The sequence below is a fragment of the Bubalus kerabau genome, chromosome 1 (genome assembly GCF_029407905.1).
Source record: "Bubalus kerabau isolate K-KA32 ecotype Philippines breed swamp buffalo chromosome 1, PCC_UOA_SB_1v2, whole genome shotgun sequence".
Classification (NCBI taxonomy): Eukaryota; Metazoa; Chordata; class Mammalia; order Artiodactyla; family Bovidae; genus Bubalus; species Bubalus kerabau.
The window spans coordinates 99,125,441-99,145,220 of record NC_073624.1 but is presented as its reverse complement, the minus strand read 5'-3'; the positions used below and the strand labels follow the sequence as shown (position 1 = coordinate 99,145,220).

At 37.5% G+C, this 19,780-nt stretch overlaps 1 protein-coding gene across 4 annotated transcripts in view; it reads left to right on the top strand.

Moving 5' to 3' along the window:
- The window catches only part of MRPL42 (mitochondrial ribosomal protein L42), a 28,285-nt gene extending 11,253 nt beyond the window's left edge, over positions 1-17,032 (top strand). For 3 of the 4 annotated variants that reach the window (XM_055585577.1, XM_055585585.1, XM_055585567.1), the window contains exons 6-7: positions 4,636-4,799; positions 16,656-17,032. In XM_055585577.1, the coding sequence (XP_055441552.1) occupies positions 4,636-4,799; positions 16,656-16,701 (210 nt within the window). In that variant the 3' untranslated portion in view covers positions 16,702-17,032. Of the gene's footprint in view, positions 1-4,635; positions 4,804-16,655 lie in introns of those variants that run through there. The other variant, XM_055585594.1, reaches the window with a different exon arrangement.
- The last annotated feature ends 2,748 nt before the right edge of the window (positions 17,033-19,780 follow it).

The following is a 19,780-nucleotide window of genomic DNA, read 5'->3' as shown; positions in this document are numbered from 1 at the left end:
GGTTGGTGCACAATAAATATTTGTTGGTCAACTAAATAAATTGGGTCCTCTCCATGATTTTCTGTTTTAAAGCTAAGAGATACAAATTTGTAGAAGCTTGGAAATTTTTTGTTTCTCAAGTAATTACAGATTGGACTTTATTTACAATAGGAAACATTCTTGAAAATACATTGTTAAAATATGTTCTTTTTGAATCTAGATTTACAGATTTCACAAAGTATATAGCATTAAATAACTGTATTTAAACATGACTTATCATTTAGATTTGATTTTCTTTTCTCAAGGAAGTAGCTGCAACTCTGTTCTGTTCTGTGCTTAGTTGTGTCCAACTCTTTGTGACCCCAAGGACTAACTGTAGCCTGCTAGGCTCCTCTCTGTCCATGGGGATTCTCTAGGCAAGAATACTGAAGTGGGTTACCATGCCCTTTCTCCAGGGGCTCTTCCCAACCCAGGAATCAAATCGGGGTCTCCTGCATTGCAGGCGGATTCTTTACCATCTGAGCTACCAGGGAAGCCCAGCTGCAACTCTAGTGGACCCTTTAATTCTCTAGGCCCTAGAAAGCATATTGCATACAAAGATCTTGTTCATATGTAGAAATCCCTACTGACACTGACTTTAAGAAAATTAAAATGATTTATATGATTGGTTTTCTGGTAACTTGCATTTGCATCTAGATGTTGATTATATTCCAAATATCCAGGTAAAAAGATCCTTCTTTCTGTTTCGCCCAGGTATAAGTCTTATTAAAACTAAAAATGTTTTTCTAGAATTTATGATTTCTAGTTTAGGAAAATAAAGATTTTAAACCAGGGACAAAAAAATAATGATTTGGAAAAATAAAGTAAAAATGTAAGTATTAGGCAATTCTTTTTAGTGGTTGATTTAGTGGAAAATTTTAAAAGTCAAATTTTAAAAATTCTTAAGAAAAATAAGGAAAATTCAAGATGACAGTTCTAAATGTTTTTTTAAAGGTGACATACAGTTTTAGTTTTTCCTTTTTACTGAAATATTCATGTACCCTTTCTTTGAAATTTGATCAGGGAGATCAAGTGCAACCTAAAAGTCAGTTCTAAGTCTGTAGAGGCTTTTGGTTTAGACTTCGAGGAAGCCATTAATTCTAATGTCTTTTTTCTGTGTGCCTGGGAAAGAAAATGTTTTTAATTATACAAAGCAGAAAGAATTTGTGATATATTAGAATTGAGCCTGTTTGGGAATAGGAAGAGAGACAATGAACATTTATTAACTTGAAAATAGCGGATAATATTTAAAACATTTGATCTTTAGTAACAAGTATAGTAACCTAAGGGGCTTCTCAGATGGCTCAGTGGTAAAGAATCCACCTGCTAAGCAGGAGACTCAGCTTTATCCCTAGGTTGGGAAGATCTCTCTGAAGAAGGAAATGGTAATTCATTCCAGTATTGCCTGGGGAGTTCTATGACTGAGGAGCCTGGCAGGCTACAGTCCGTGGGGTCACAACAAGTCAGGAATGACTAGCGACTAAAAACAATAACAACACAATAACCTAAAGGAGAGAAAACTGTAGGCTCTAATCTAGTGTTTGCTGGTATCCTTCAGAGTCTGATAGTAACTTGCAAAGACATATATTAATATTTCACTCTATATGTAAGAGATGACCTTATAAAATTACTTTAAATGTTTAAGGGACACCTCTTTAAAAAAAAAAAATTAATAATTTTTTCCTGTTTGAGGCCTTAAAAGAAACATTAGTAGCTTGTTCAGTCACTCAGTCGTGTCTGACTCTTTGCAACCCCGTGAACTGCAGCATGCCAGGCTTCCTTCCCTGTCCTTCACTATCTCCTGGGGTTTGCTTAGTTTCATGTCCATTGAGTCAGTAATGCTGTCTAACCATCTCATCCTCTGCCGCTCCCTTCTCCTTTTGCCTTCAATCTTTCCCAGCATAAGGGTCTTTTCCAGTGAGTCAGTTCTTCGAGTCAGGTGGCCAAAGTATTGGAGCTTCAGCTTCAGCATCAGTCCTTCCGATGAATATTCAGGGTTGATTTCCTTTAGGATTGATTGGTTTGATTTCCTTGCAGTCCAAGGGACTCTCAGGAGTCTTCTCTAGCACCACAGTTTGAAAGCATCAATTCTTCGGCTCATAGACTTCTCTATGGTCCCAACTCTCACATCAAACCTATATTAAGTAGGTAATTACTCCTCAGATTTTACAGAAAGGAAATTAAGAGCTTAAATAACTTTTCCAAGGTCACAGAGTTAGTAGTTATTGACCAAAGCCCAAATTCTTAACCTCTTCATTACACTTTCTCCTTATTCCCTCCCACACTAAGGAAGTGGTTCCTTATTTCTACTTATGTCAAATTGTTGTACTTAGTGCTCAGTGGTTAAGTGATGTCTGACGGTTTGCAACCCCATGAACTATGGATTGCCATGCTCCTCTGTCCGTGGGATTTCCCAGGCAGGAATACTGGAGTGGGTTGTCATTTCCTTCTCCAGAGGATTTTCTTGACCCAGGGATCGAACCGGCATCTCCCGCATTTTAGACAGATCCTTTACCACTGAACCACGAAAATTGAAACTCTGAAAACTTTTTATAATCTTAATTTTTCAGGGTCCCTTTTTTAAGATTACCTGTTTATTGTGATTTTACCTACTTTGCTTTACTTGTAATGTTTTTTATTCCTTGTAGAACTCATTCTGCATTCTATGACAAGGCTCTAACTTGGCTCCTGTTTTATGTTTCACTGATGTCTTTGTTACTTTGCATTTCTGTAGTAGTCAGTTGTGCCACCATCATGTACTTACAGATTGCCTTTTAAAATGGCTTTATTTTTTCATGTGCATAAGCTAAATAAATATGAATATATGCTCTAACATTTAATACAGTGGTAGAATGTAGTAGTTGTCATTAATAGTGTATGAATGTAAGAAGACGTCTGTGTTTGAATTGTTTCATTTGTAAATTCAAGGTTTCATTGTGTTGTAATACATATATAAGGTGTTTGTAAAGCTTATATATGTTTTCAGTTCATTCTCTTAGTCGTGTCTGACTCTTTGTGACCCCATGGACCGCAGCACACCAGGCTTCCTTGTCCATCACCAACTCCTGAGCTTGCTCAAACTCATGTCCATCGAGTCAGTGATGCCATCCAACCATCTCATCCTCTGTCATCCCCTTCTCCTCCTGCCTTCAATCTTTCCCAATATCAGGGTCTTTTCAAATGAGTCAGTTCTTCGCATCAGGTGGCCAAAATATTGGAGTTTCAGCTTCAGCATCAGTCCTTCCAGTGAATATTCAGCACTGATCTCCTTTAGGATGGATTGGTTAGATCTCCTTGCAGTCCAAGGGACTCTAAGGAGTCTTTTCCAACACCACAGTTCAAAAGCATCAATTCTTCGGTGCTCGGCTTTCTTTATAGTCCAACTCTCACATCCGTACATGACTGCTGGAAAAACCATAGCTTTGACTAGATGGACCTTTGTCAGCGAAGTAATGTCTCTGCTTTTCAGTATACTGTCTACGTTGGTCATGGCTTTTCTTCCAAGGAGCAAGCGTCTTTTATATATGTTATATATTAATATATATACGTCTTATATATGATATATATGTAACGTACATATATGTTATTTTATATATGTTATATTTTTTATAAAACTAATATAATGTTACAATCTTGTGTTACATGTCATATCTCTTAATATTTACAATATAGGTAAGCTGACTTTCCAAGGCACTGATTTTTAAGAGCTTTAGTCAGCCACTGTTGCTGATGGGCGTATGCTACCTTACTAGTGTTGGGGAGAAATGAGATATTTTTTTTTTAGTAATTGATGTCTTTGGGGAAAGAAACTACTCAAATTATCATAAAGCATCATTTAATTCCAGTGCAGTCACCTAAAATGAAAATACTGAAAAATTTTCCTTTTGGATATAAAAATGTCATTTTCAAATAAAGGTTTTTCGTTGTATCTCACTTTAATGTTAGAGACGGTAGACAATGTAATTTTTTTTGGATATAAAAATGTCATTTTCAAATAAAGGTTTTTCATTGTATCTCACTTTAATGTTAGAGACTGTAGACACTGTAATTTTTTTTTTGTTTTGCATGAGCCATGTAATATGTGGGATCTCAGCTCCCTGACCAGGGATCAAACTCGAGCCCCTTGCAGTGGAAGCATCGAATTTTAACCACTGGACCATCAGGGAAGTCCTGAGACTGTAAACTTCTAAGTTAAAAAGTAAAATGGGTACGATTTATAGTTTTGAGAAATAGAGAGTAAAGTCATAAGTACTTTATTATTGGGGGAAGATAAATTTAAATAATAACTTTATTATTGGAAAGGAAACCCAGAACTTGATATGAGAAGAAAAATATTTCTGGGGACTTCCCTGAAGGTCCAGTGATAAGGGCTTTGTACTTCCACTGCAGAGGGCACAGCTTCAATCCCTAGTTGGAGAACTAAGATCCCACATGCCATGACTGGTGCAGCCAAAAATAAATTCTGATACGCTAACTGACAGTGCGACGCAGTGAAACCGTTCTGGTTACTTACCTACCCACCTTGAGATACTGTGGTGGTGATTATTTTACCGTCAACTCAATCAGATGCTGGCTAACATTCCTACACGTTGGTGTTCACTGCTGTTTACTTTGTAGCCTATCCCTCTGCCAGATCCAGTGCATAACAATGAAGAAACACATGAAATAGTACTGAAAACCAGATTAGAAGAAAAAAGTGAACACTTAGAGCAAGGACCCATGATAGAACAACTCAGCAAAATGTTCTTTACTACCAAGCACCGTTGGTATCCTCGTGGACAGTAAGTGTTTTCTTTTCTTCTTCATCTCTCACTGAACACTAAAGAAATAACACAGCTTTGTTTCTGTTAACAGCCTTCTGAGGTTGTACTTTGCCTGAAGGAGTTTTTTAACACCCAGTATGTTCACCTACTGAACTGTGCTTTTAAATCTACATAAAGTGTAGCTAAAATGAAAGTATACTTCTTTTCTTCCTTTATTTTAGTGGGAGGGTTTAATCAAAGCTTTCAGGGAATCTTGCAGTGGTTCTTAAAATTTTTTCTATTTTGTGATATAGTCATTTAAAGTATTGTTTTTATTCATTGTCCTTAGAATATTTCTAACTAGATATCTGTGCAAAGTTTTAAATTCATTATAACAAAGCACAGCTCTTCTTTTCCACTTAAAAAAAGCTTCTCTCTCCCTTAATAATCTTTCTGTAATAAAATGATATTTGTGCATCAGTTTCCAAGGAAAAAAAAATCCATGATTTTTTTTTTGCCACTGTAGTGTCTATTTTAAGTTAAAACAATATTTGTTTTTAATTTGTTGAAGTATAATTGGCCTACAATGTTATATTAGTTTGAGGTGTACCTCAAACTAGTGATTCAGTATTTTTATAGGTTTTACCCCATTTAAAATTAATACAAAATAATGGGTATATTTTCCTGTGCTGTGCAATATATCCATGTTGCTTGTTTATTTTATACATAGTAATTTGTGTTTCTTAATCTCACACTCCTACCTTGCATCTCTCCCTTCTCCCCACTGGTTACCACTAGTTTGTTCTCTGAGTCGGTTTCTGTTTTGTTACATATGTGTGCATGCTGAGTCACTTCAGTCGTGACCAACTCTTTGCAACCCCATGGACTGTAGCCCGCCAGGCTCCTGTGTCCTCCAGGGGATTCTCCAGGCAAGAATACTGGCGTGGGTTGCCATGCCCTCCTCCAGGGAATCTTCCTGACCCAGGGATCAAACCTGCATCTCTTAGGTCTCCTGCATTGGCAGCCGGATTCTTTACCACTAGTACCACCTGGGAAGCCCGTTTTGTTATATACATTTGTTTTATTTTTTAGATTCCACATATAGGTGATAACATAGAGTATTTGTCTTTCTCTGTCTGACATATATTAAGTAAACCTAATACTGGAAATTTCCTGGTTGTCCAGTGGTTAGGACTCTGTGCTTTCACTGCCGAGGACATGCATTCAATCCCTGATTGGGAACTGAGATCCCACAAGCTGCTGTGTGTAGCAAATAAATATATTACATCTTCTTTATCCATTTATCTCTTGGCTACCATGCTGCTGCTAAGTCGCTTCAGTCGTGTCTGACTCAGTGCGACCCCATAGATGGCAGCCCACCAGGCTTCCCCGTCCCTGGGATTCTCCAGGCAAGAACACTGGAGTGGGTCGCCATTTCCTTCTCCAATGCATGAAAGTGAAAAGTGAAAGTGAAGTCGCTCAGTCGTGTCCGACTTTAGCGACCCCATGGACTGCAGCCTTCCAGGCTCCTCCATCCATGGGATTTTCCAGGCAAGAGTACTGGAGTGGGGTGCCATTGCCTTCTCTGCTTGGCTACCATAGCGTCTTTCAATTCCTTCACCTATTTTACGTACCCTTCCTTGATTTTTCTTTCTTACTCAGTACCGACTTAGTTTATACATGCAGTCTGTTTTTCCCTCTTCGTAAATTATAGGAAAACAGGTTAGCAAGCCATTTATATAGCCCCATATCTCAGTCACTGCTGTATTCTAAGATTTCTTTCTATGATTCATACCATTGCTCATGTTTATCATTTATTTCTTTCCCATCATCGAGATATTTTAGTTCAAGCCCCATCTTAAAATTTTTTTTATAATGGCTTTCAGTACTTGTTTCCTGCATGTTTCATATTGCTGCAGTTTTCTTGTGATCTTTTGTTCATAACCAAATTGCTGAAGTTATAAAAGCTCTGTGTTGGTTTGTAATTTGAAGAGGAAAGACCGAAGGCAAGAAGACCATTAGGGAGTCTTAAAACCAAATGTGTAATCTTCAGACTTTTCTGTCTAGTACCCCACCTATGTTTGATCTTATTACTGCTAATTAGCTTTGACTGCTAATTAATTTAATCTCCTGGTATGTCTTCTCCCTTCAGGATTACTAGGCATTTTCAGTTCTAAGCAGACTTTAATTAGATGCAGTTGATTATCCCAATATCTCTTCTAATAAAGAGTTCAACAGAAAAACTCCAGATGCTAGCTTATGTGTACAAAGAAAAGTTTTACTAGTAGGCATTGCCATTGTGATGCATCATCTTTCACAATTTTAATGTGTGATTACTGATACTTAACAAATACTTATTTGGTATATATATATATAGATAGTTTGGTTTAATGGGAGCCATTTTCAAGTGTTGGTTTCTAGATGTTAGAGAACATTTCTTAACTATCAGATGGGATATACAAGGGTATTTTACTAAATATTCCACAGTTTTAAAGTTATAATAGTTAAAAGAAAGGGACCCATTATGAGTTTACTACTTGGGGCTATATAACATCTTTTTAAATAAGTTATTGAAAGGTATAAAATACTTGTTTTTAAAGTATTTTAAAACAATTCAGAAGCATTTAAAGTATAAAATAAAAATCTTCTTTATACCTACAAATGCTGTATTCCCCGTAGATGAACACTGTTAAACTCTCCCTATATGAATAACCTGATCTCATATTATACTCAGTTCTGTGCTTTTTGAACTCCAATAAAGTAGAACCTTTTCTGAGAGTATAACTGTGTTAAAGAGGCTAGACTGACTTAAATCATCTTATCTCTGCTACTTACTAGCTAGTTATTCAATCTTGTTATCTATTGAAGAAAGTAGAAATAATAATGCTTAATTTGCTTGGTGGTTTTGAGATAAAATATAATCAAACACCTGGCATACAGTATATGTACAGTGGTAGTGATAATGATAATTAATATTATCTCATTATCTCCCACTCACAGTTTTTCTCTTACTCTTTTTGAAGCATCTTTCTTTTTTTTGACTATGCCATGCAGCTTGTAGGATCTCAGTTCCCTAACCAAGGACTGAACCCAGGCCAGGGCAGTGAAAGCACCAAATCTGACGACTAGGCCCCCAGAGAGCTCCCTGAAGCATCTTTTCTTAAATAGGCTCTTTTGAGGTATAGTTTGCATACTTCAAGTTTACCAGTTTTAAGTTTACAACTTCGTGATTTTTGACAAATGTTTTAGGTGAAATATTCACTAGTTCAAGTGTGTAAATGTATACATTGTAACAAATGTATACTGCTAGTGGTAAAGAGCCCACCTGCTTGTAGGAGATGTTGAGACAAGAGTTGGGTTTCTGGGTGGGGAAGATCCCCTGGAGAAGTGAATGGCAATCCACTCCAATATTCTTGCCTGGAGAATCCCCTGGACAGAGCAGCCTGATGGGCTACAATCCACAGGGTTGTAAAGGGTCACATAGGGTCAACTTACAACAATCAAGATGACGCTGATCAGACCACCAGTGACCAATTTCAAGACAACTGTCAGAGCTGACTGTACTGTTTTCTGCATGAAGCCCCCTCCCTCTGTCTATAAAAGCCCTTGCCCACCAACTGTCAGTTGGGAGAGTCAGCCTTTGAACAGACAGCAGTACCTACTCACCCTGGGAGCCAGTCTCCAAAATAAAGCAAACTTTCCTTTCCACCAGCCTTGCCTACTTACCAGCTTTTGAGACGCAAGTAGCTGAACACCCACTTTGGATAACAGTTATACAGCTGTCTTGTGTAGTTATTACATGCTGTACATGCTGAGTATAATATTTAGCATATCATTATTGTTATTCTATTGTTATTCTGACAACTGTTGTTATTTAGTCTTGTTGGACTGTTTTCCTTTGTTTCTACTTTTTCTCACTTCTCTGATTAAACTTATTCATTGGCTAATGTTTTCCGCAGACAAAAAGCAAGCTGAGGATATGTGGGGAGGGTGGTCAAGGGCCTTAAGGTCCTGCTTTGTTTGCTAATACTACCACGATCATAATATAGACTGCTTTCATAACTCCAGGAAGTTCTCCTATGCTTTTTTGCATTCTGATCCCTCCCTATAATCCTCACCCTTGGCAATTACTTGTCTGCTTTTTATTACTTTCTAGCATTTCACACAAATGGGATTATACAGTACATAACCTTTCGTGTCTGACTTATTTCACTAAGTACAGTGCTTTTGAGATTCATCCATATTGTTGTATATACCAATAGTTTGTCCTTTTTTATTTCTGTATAATATTTCCTTGTATGGATAGACCACAGTTTATCTGTTAACCAGTTGGACATTTTGGTTTCTTTCCAGTATTTTGGCCGTTTTATTTTTTTAATTAATTTGGGCTGTGCTGGGTCTTCAACACTGCCCAGGCTTTTCTCTAGTTGTGGCAAGTGGAGGTGACTCTTGTTGGGGTGCACAGGCTTCTCATTGCGTTAGTTTCTCTTGTTGCCGAGCACGGGCTCTAGAGCCTGCGAACTTCAGTGGTTGTGGCACAGGGGCTCAGCAGTTGCAGCTCCTGGACTCCAGAGCACAGGCTCAGCATTGTGAGCATGGGCTTAGTTGTTCCGTGGTGTATGGGATCTTCCTGGATCAGAGATCAAACCTGTGGCCCCTGCATTAGCAGGAGGATTCTTATCCACTGCATCACGAGGGAAGTCCTATTTAAGTTTTAAAAATTTTTATTGGAGTATAGTTGACTTACAGTGTGTTTCAGGTGTACAGCAGAGTGAATTAGTGTGTGTGTGTAAGTGTATCTCCATTCTTTTTCAGGTTCTTTTCCTGTACAGGTTATTACAGAATATTGAGTAGAGTTTCCTGTGCTCTATAGTAGGTCCTTGTTAATTATCTATTTTATATATAGTAGTGTGTATGTGTTAATCTCAGTCTTCTAATTTATCATTTCCCTCTACCTTTCTCCTTTGGTAACCCTAAGTTTGATCTCAGGATCTGTGAGTCTGTTTGTTTTGTAAATTAATTCATTTGTATCATTTTGTTGTTGTTGTTGTTGGATTCCACATGTAAGTGACCCCATATGATACTTATCTTTCTTTGTCTGACTTACTTCACTTAGCATGGTAATCTCTTGGTCCATTCATGTTGCTGCAAATGACATTATTTCCTTCTTTTTTATTGCTGAGTAAAATCTCATTGTATTGTATATATGTACTGCATCTTGTTTATCTGTTCCTCTGTTGATGGACATTTAGGTTCCTTCTGTGTCTTGGCTATTATATTTATGCTGCAGTGAACACTGGGGTGCATGCATCTTTTTGAATTACGGTTTTCCCTGAATATATACTCAGGAGTAGGATTGCTGGATCATATGGTAGTTTTGTTCTTAGTTCTTAAAGGAACATTCATACTGTTCTCCATAATGGTCGTACCAGTTTACCTTCCCACCAACAGTATAGGCAAGTTTCCTTTTCTTCATACCCTCTCCAGCATTTATTGTTTGCAGACTTTTTAGTAATGGCCATTCTGACTGGGGTGACATAATGCCTCATTGTAGTTTTTTGTTTGTTTTTAATTAATTTATTTTTTAATATTTTGACTACACTGGGTCTTTGTTGTGGCATGTGGGCTTTTTGTTGTGGTTTGAAGGCTTTCTTTTGCTGAACTGCGTAGGCTTCTCTTATTGTGGAGCATAGGCTTAGTTGCTCCTCTCCCTGACCAGGGATCAGACCCGTGTCCCTTGTATTCGAAGGTGGATTCTTAGCCACTGGACCATTGGGTAAGTCCCCCTTATAGTTTTGATTTGCATTTCTCTAATAATTAGTAGTGTTGAGCATCTTTTCATGTGCTTTTTGGCCATCTGTCTGTCTTTGGAGAAATGTCTGTTTAGATCTTCTGCTCCCCCTTTTTTTTCTTCTTTTTTTGGCTGCACCATGAGGCATGCCAGGTCTTAGTTCCCCAACCAGGAATGAAACCTTGTCCCTTGTATTGGGAGCATGGAGTTTTAACACAATGGACCACCAGAGAAGTCCCTGCCCATTTACTGATTGGGTTGTTTATTCTTTTGATATTGAGCAGCATGAACTGTCTGTATATTTTGGAGATGAATCCTTTGTTAGTTGCATTGCTTGCAAATATTTTCTCCCATTCTCTGGGTTGTTCATTCATTTTGTTTATAGTTCTATTTGCTGTGCAAAATTTTCTATAAAGTTTGAAGGTTTTTTTTTGTTTGTTCGTTTATGCCAAGTTGCAGCATATAACCCTGATCAGGGATTGAACTGGTGAATCAGAAGCATGAACTTAACCACTGGACCACCACAGAAGTCCCCAAAAGTGGGGTTTTAAAATGAAATATAGTTGTCTTTTGTTTTTTTATCCAGTCTCACTTCTGAGTTTGGTATCAAGCCATCTTAAGTGCTTTTTCTTTTGATTTTCAGTACTTGCACTCTTCTTCTGCCATTTGCCCTTAGCCTACTTTTTTCATGAAATTTGATTATAGTCACTTCGAATAGCTACCACCTCTAAATTATTTTAACTGTAATTTATTAGATACTCATTAACATTATATTTGTGGGTAATTTTTTTGGTTTCATCTTTTGCTGTCATTCTGTCTTCATCAGGAATGCAACTTCTGTTTTGTAGTTTCCTGGAAGACCTCTAAATACAGTATCTTTAATATGATGTCTTTATACTAAGTCAGTGTCTGATGGGATATTATCTTACCTAATTATCCTTCCAGTTTCTTTAAGGTGTTGTTTTTCTTTGAAGCTGTACTTTATGGTAGTCTTTGAGTTGGTGCATTGGTAAATTTCCCAACTGGTAAAATCACCAATCCATTGGTGATTCTTGGAAGTTTTATTTTCAGAGTTGAGCTGTTAAGTCATGAGGATTTGTTTAATTTCCATTTTATCTAGGTAGGTCACCTGTGCATTAAGATGTTCTTTATTATCAGATTCTGAATCAAGGTCAGCAAAGGCTTTATGATCCCAGGGTGTTGCCTACCTCATTCAGTCCTGAACTGCTGCTGCTGCTAAGTCATGTCAGTCGTGTCCGACTCTGTGTGACCCCATAGATGGCAGCCCACCAGGCTCCCCCGTCCCTGGGATTCTCCGGGCAAGAACACTGGAGTGAGTTGCCATTTCCTTCTCCAATGCATGAAAGTGAAAAGTGAAAGTGAAGTTGCTCAGTCGTGTCCGACTTTAGCGACCCCATGGACTGCAGCCTTCCAGGCTCCTCCATCCATGGGATTTTCCAGGCAAGAGAACTGGAGTGGGGTGCCATTGCCTTCTCCAAATCCTGAACCTACCTGCATTTAATTATTGACCTCACCCACAGTGGGGTGGACCAGAAGCATAGGTAGTATGACTGTACAGAATTGATGCTGAAATAGTCCAGTAGATAATAAACACTGGGGGTTAGGTTATCTCACATATGGAGATCCACTGTTAGAATTGTTACCACTAAATTTATGAACTGGATATTACTGTTTCCTAATCCCAATGATCTTACTTACTTTAGGATGGCAATTCAAAGAGTCCTCTTAGATTTGGGCTTTATATGAGACTGGGTATAGAACTGTTTGAATTTTCAGGGTGAGAATGAGTGATGAGGAAATTTGGGCCGAGGGTTTGGGATTAAATTGAAGTTTTGGTTCCCTCCCCTCTGCCTTTTGCCTATTTTTATATGCAGTTGTGCAAAGATTGATTTTTAAAAAATACAGCATATGTAACCATGAGGCTCCTGCTGCTTCCTATTTGATGATATTATAGGTGATGAAAACAAATTACCCTAGCTAAATCACTACGTTATAATTTACCTGATGTAGTGGGACTTTGAATATATTCTGTGAAAGGTACTCCTTCTACAAATCAATTTCTTTGTACTCCCTATAGTTTGCATTAAATAGCTCCTCTGTATACAGGTGTTGAGGACCTGATTGTGAGTCATTTTGCTCTTCTCTACAGCCCCTGAGGTGTCTCTTCTTGACCTTTAATGTCGCCAGTACTCAAGAAGCAGGACATATCAGTGTCCTAAGTTGCCAGCATCTGTGTCCAAGCTCTTCTTCCTGTCTTTAGTCTTCCTCAGTTGCCGTGAAAAAAATAAAGTCAGTGGAGCATTCCTTTCATTATGGTTCTTTGCAGAACACATCATTTTAGCAATATTGCAGAGTTCCTAGTGCTTCTGTTTGAGTTTTCTGTTATTTTTCTCATTAATTCAACCTTAATAAGTTTGCTGAAACTCTTTTTTACATTTTTTACATATCCAGAGTTCATATACTATTAATATCTTGGTTTCTCTTGCTGATTCCTTTTCATTTCCCTTATGTCTAAATTTTGGAGTTCCCCAAGGATTAGTCCTTGGTTCTCTCATCTTTTCTGTCCATTCCCTAAGACAGTGATCTCATCCAGTCTTATGGGTTTAAATACCATTTACACTGGCTCCCAAATCTATCTCTTCCTGTCCCTTGACCTGTATTTCCAGGGGCCTACTTGACTTGTCTAATGGATATCCTTAACTTAATGTGTCTCTAACTGAGCTTCTCATGGTCCCTCACAAACCAGCTTCTCCTGCAGGTTTCCCTGTCTCAGTTAATGCCAGTTCCATTCTTCTAGCTGCTTGGGCCAGAAATCTTGTTGCCATTCTTAACTTTTCTATTTGTCTCACCCTCAACATCTAGTCTATCAGCAGATCCTGTTGCCTCTATCTCCAAAATTATCAATTTGACCGTTTATCACCATTCCCTGTCATCATCCCTTCTGTGCCACCATCTTTTGCCTGATGAAGAAGCTTTCTAACTGGTCTCCCTCCTTCAGCCTTGGCTTTCCTGCAGTCTGTTCTGAGCACACAGCCAGAATTCTGTTAGTTATTATAAATTTTCTGTTGAAAAACCTCCAGCACCTTTCCATTTCAGAGAAAACAATAGGCCTTACCTATTATCTACAAGAATTTACGTGATCTGATCCTCTGTTACCTTTCTACTCTCATTTCCAATTTTTCTCTTCCATCTTCAGGCTGTTGCAACCTCATGACCTCTTTGCTATTCCTTCAACATGCCCTTCCTTCCACCTCAGACCCATTATTTTTGTTGTTGTTCAGTCTCTCAGTTGTGTCTGACTCTTTGCAACCCCGTGGACTGCAGCACGTCAGGCTTCCCTGTCCTTCACCGTCTCTTGGAGCTTGCTCAAACTCATGTCCATTGAGCTGGTGATGCCGTCCAACCATCTCATTCTCTGTCGTCCCCTTCTCCTCCTGCCCTCAATCTTTCCCAGCATCAGGGTCTTTTCCAGTGAGTCAGCTCTTTGCATCAGGTGGCCAAAGTATTGGAGTTTCAGCTTCAACAGCAGTCCTGCCAATGAACACCCAGGACTGATCTCCTTTAGGATGGATTGGTTGGATCTCCTGGCAGTCCAAGGGACTCTCAAGAGTCTTCTCCAACACTACAGTTCAAAAACATCAATTCTTCGGCGCTCAGCCTTCTTTATAGTCCAACTCTCACATCCATACGTGACTACTGGAAAAACCATAGCCTTGACTAGATGTACCTTTGTTGGCAAAGTAATGTCTCTGCTTTTTAATATGCTATCTAGATTGGTCATAACTTTCCTTCCAAGGAGTAAGCGTCTTTTAATATCATGGCTGCAATCACCATCTTCAGTGATCTTGGAGCCCAGAAAAATAAAGTCAGCCACTGTTTCCACTGTTTCCCCATCTATTTCCCATGAAGTGATGGGACCAGATGCCATGATCTTAGTTTTCTGAATTTTGAGCTTTAAGCCAACTTTTTCACTCTCCTCTTTCACTTTCATCAAGAGGCTCTTTAGTTCTTCACTTTCTGCCATAAGGGTTATGTCATCTGCATATCTAAAGTTATTGATATTTCTCCCAGCAATCTTGATTCCAGCTTGTGCTTTCTCCAGCCCAGCGTTTCTCATGATGTACTCTGCATAGAAGTTAAATAAGCAGGGTGACAATATACAACCTTGATGTACTCCTTTTCCTGTTTGGAACCAGTCTGTTGTTCCATGTCCAGTTCTGTAAGGGCACCTTAAAATTCAGGTGTTTGCTTCTGAGTGTTGACATTCATGCTTGATAAAAAATCTGTAAATGCTATTTAACATTTATTGAGCATATTTTAGAATTTGACTTTGTTAGATTCAGGGCTATCAAGATCTCAAAGTGTTTTCGGGTCTTAAGCATCTTGAGTAGTGAAAATGTTTGAGCATTGTAAGCTGAATCACACTCGTGTAGGACAGTGCTTAGATTTTTAGAACCACAAACTTCATTGAGAATCCAATGAAACCTATTAATCCACTTCCCAGGAAAATAAATACATGTTCAAAATTTTAATAAATAATTTCAGGAAGTTGTAACTTCCCAAACCCCTATTCTGTGGCTCACAACTTTTACAGAACATCTTTCAGGAATACAATTGTGCTAGTAAAACCTTGATTATATGGCACATAGCTGGAGCCCTTAAGAAAACCATAATCTTCTCAATGCCAATATAAGTATATGTAGACATGTTTAGGTAGTGATAATATGTTATATGTGTTATCCTACAACTTAGTATTCCGTGTTAGTATATATAGATGAACTTCATTTATTTAACTTAATTTCTATATTTTGCAGTTTATCAAAAGCAGTGTATGGGAAAGTTGCCTGTATGAAACCTTTAAGATAAGCAAAAAATACTTGAGATCATCTTAATCACAACAACTGAAGGACATAAGATACATGCCTTGTCACTCATTGGTATAGATATCTTTACATTGAACTTCCACACTACAAAAAAGTTAAAAATTAGCTCAGATCAATTTGCCACAGTCTCGCCTTAAGGGAATTTTTGAAGAGAACTCATCACTGAAAGCACATGTACTCTGTGCAGAAATTTTGACTCAATAAAGAAAGAGTTCTTTATTGAAAAAAGAATTGAAAAGAGCAGTTGAAAAAAGAAAAAAGAATTCTGCATGGTGAAAACACTTCAGTCACTGGTACCACTGCATTTTATTTCTCTCTTTCTTTCTATACATAAGTTTTAATAGTTTGCCTATTTTTACATGGTTTTAATCATACTGTGTATATAAATTTGAATCTTGTATCATCCATCCCTTCCCCCTTTAATATTTAAAATTATATATTTAATATTTTCAAATTAAGATAGTTAATATTTTAGCTACTTACTTATTGCTTTAGGATAGATTTCCAGAGAGGAATTATTAGATCAAAAGTATGATTAATAAAAAAATTTTTTGATAGTGCCACACTGGTTTTCAAATGTTATACTGATGCATACTTTAAGCAGTTCGGTCTGATATTGCTTAGTTCACCATACCTATACTTGGATTGTGCATTATAATTTAAGAATTATTTGTGATTGGAAAAACAAGGGAAAAGATTTCTCACTGTTTTAATTTGTAATTCTTCCATTTTTTGTGATACTGCACATTTTCCATATACATACTACTAATTATATTGTTTATTAAAACATGATTTTGCAGCTCAAGAGGCTTCCATTTAGAACTGATCATCCCTTTTTAAATAAAACTTCAGTAGCGTGTATCCTTCATATTCATAGTGTGGTGTTTGTTTACTTCAAAGACAATCATTACATTTACGTTAAGGAACAGTCATCTAGGTTACCACATTGAAACTACCTCAAGATGTGAAAAAAGACTTTCCAAATGCTTAATTAAAAGAAAACAATTTTCACAGCAGGGAAATGTGGCTTATTATTAAGAACTATCTACTTGAGGTATGTCTTGTGTATGTATTATGTTTCATTGATTTTTTTTTTTTGAGTGCCAATAAACACCAAGCTAATAGAAATTTAATATTTCCATCAGGAACAGTTAACTTTTATTAAAATAATCTTATTTTAAATGTTTTCTTCTTTTCAAGGTATCATAGACGTCGTAGGAAACTGAATCCTCCAAAAGACAGATGATATTGATGTTTTCAGGAATCAAAGAGGAATGTTATCCTGGATCTCATTTGCCTTTTGAGAAGATACAATTGGGTGTATTCACTAATACATTATATAGTAAAATAATAATAAAACATATTTTCATATTAGAATGTGTATTTCTTTATATATAGTAAGTAATTCTGAATTTGACAATTCAAATTTTAAAGAGCCTATATTATAGTATTTTCCTGTTGAGTTATTTAAGTCTAGTATTTATTTTTATGTGCCTAGTATGATTAAGTACTTTTATCAACCAAATACTGTTAGTAGTATAAATATGATTAATAAAAATGTGCATGGTTCTTCTGAAGATTTTTAAATTGCTTTTGCAAAGAAACTCATGCTGTTCACACAGAAAAAGATGTTATAATGTTTCCTTTCTTGTGGCTCTAAGGAATAATTAGTTACATTTTAATCAGTTTCTACTATCTGCTAGGTCCTTTGTTTACAATATTATTAAATTCTCAAAATAATCCTCTGAAGAAACAGCATCTTTCCCATTTTACAGATAAAGCTAAGTGACTTGAACTCTGCCTACCTAGCAAGTGGCAGAGCCAGGATCCACACTGTCAGGCTCCAGAGCTTTTTAACAATGCATCACTATGACAAGAGGTGTTTTCTTTCACCCAAGAATTTTTACTTTCCTAGAAAGAATATATTACTCGTTTTGACATTTTTTTCTGGCTATCTTAAAAATTTTGTTTGCTTCAGAGCACATGCAACTCTGATTAGAATATTAATATTACTAAACTAAACTGGCATTATAAGAATCAGTTCTGTTCAGTCACTCAGTTGTGTCCAACTCTTTGCAACCCCATGGACTGCAGCACGCCAGGCTTCCCTGTCTGTCACCAACTCCTGGATCTTGCTCAAACTCACGTCCATCAAGTCGGTGATGCCATCCAACCATCTCATCCTCTGTCATCCCCTTCTGCTCCTGCCTTCAATCTTTTCCAGCATCAGGATCTTTTCCAATGAGTCAGTTCTTTGCATCATGTGGTTATAAGTATTGGAGTTTCAGCTTCAGCATCAGTCCTTCCAATGAATGAATATTCAGGACTGATTTCCTTTAGGATGGACTGGTTGGCTCTCATTGCAGTCTAAGAGACTCTCAAGAGTCTTCTCCAACACCACAATTCAAAAGCATCAATTCTTCGGTGCTCAGCTTTCTTTATAGTCCAACTCTCACATCCATACGTGCCTACTGGAAAAACCAGAGCTTTGATTAGACAGACCGTTGTTGGCAAAGTAATGTCTCTGCTTTTTAACATGCCATCTAGGTTGCTCATAGTTTTTCTTCCAAGGAGTAAGCGTCTTTTAATTTCATGGCTGCGGTCACCATCTGCGGTGATTTTGGAGCCCAAGAAAATAAAGTCTGCCACTGTTTCCCCATCTATTTGCCATGAAGTGATGGGGCCGGATGCCATAATTTTAGTTTTTTGAATGTTGAGTTTTAAGCCAACTTTTTCACTCTCCTCTTTTCACTTTTGTTAGGAGGCTCTTTAGTTCTTCGCTTTCTGTTACAAGGGTGGTGTCATCTGTGTGTCTGAGGTTATTGATATTTCTCCCAGCAGTCTTGATTCCAGCTTGTGCTTCATCCAGCGTGGCATTTCACATGATGTACTCTGCATATATACTCTGCTTCCCTGGGGGCTCAGAGGTTAAAGCGTCTGCTGCAATGCGGGAGACCTGGGTTTGATCCCTGGGTCGGGAAGATCCCCTGGAGAAGGAAATGGCAACCCACTCCAGTATTCTTGCCTGGAGAATCCCATGGATGGAGGAGCCTGGTGGGCTACAGTCCATGGGGTCGCAAAGAGTCAGACACGACTGAGCAACTTTACTCTGCATATAAGTTGAATAAGCAGGGTGACGATGCACAGCCTTGACATACTCCTTTCCCCATTGGAACCCGTCTGTTGTTCAACGTCCAGTTCTAACTGTTGCTTCTTGACCTGCATACAGATTTCTCAGGAGGCAGGTCAGGTGGTCTGGTGTTCCCCTCTCTTGAAGAATTTTCCACAGTTTGTTGTGATCCACACAAAGGCTTTGGCATAGTCAATAAAGCAGCAGTAGATGTTTTTCTGAAACTCTTACTTTTTCTATGATCCCATGGATGTTGGCAATTTGATCTCTGATTTCTCTGCAATTTGATCTCTGGTTCCTCTTATAAGAATGTTAATAGTTTATTCTGTTGATTATCACTACCAGCTTATATATGATCAGCATTGCTGCCTCTGTGATTTCTCCTTAGGAAGTGAGGAGTCTTTTAAGAAGATGGAAAGTTAATTTATTATGCAACATTTGTGGTATTTTAAAATTGGATGTGAAAAATGATTTCACATTCTATTGCTTAATCTAGTTCTTTTCATAAAGGAAGGTGAAGGTTCAAGTGTTCAGTAAAATGTAGGAATAATAGAAAAGTATAAAGAAAATAAAACTATGTTACTCATTTGGGGGAAAAGTAAAAGACAATAGAATTTGATAATTGAAATATTAATGACTTATATTTGGTGACGTATCTTCAAAAATGGTTGTTTCAGGTTGTTATATCCAAAAGATTGAGATATACCATGTTATGAAAGTAGTAAGAATAAAAACTAAAATAAAATTTCTTCTAAATGCAAGGATCTAGTAAATACAGATTGTCCGGTTGTGAGATGTCCAAAGTGCACATATACACGTAAGTGCTTTGGAGAATTAGTTTTATTTGTACTGGAAGTATCATACATTGTAGTTTGTAGTTCCTGGAATTGTGGTTTTCATGAGTTGCTGAATAAGTACATATTTCATCACCACCTTCACCTCCACTCCATTACACCTCAGAGGTGTAACCTATTATCTGCCATCACTAACATTTCATGGAAGATTAGTTTGTCTTTTCAGAAATTTAAAATATATGTAAGGTCTGATGACTCTTTAAATGGAATAAATTTAGCTTCATGCAAATACCACTACCAAGTCCTTATTCTCATATTTCCTTCCATTGGTGAGGTGGATTGTTGTTGGGGCTTCCCTGGTGGCTCAGATGGTAGAGTCCACCTGCAAGGCAGGAGACCTG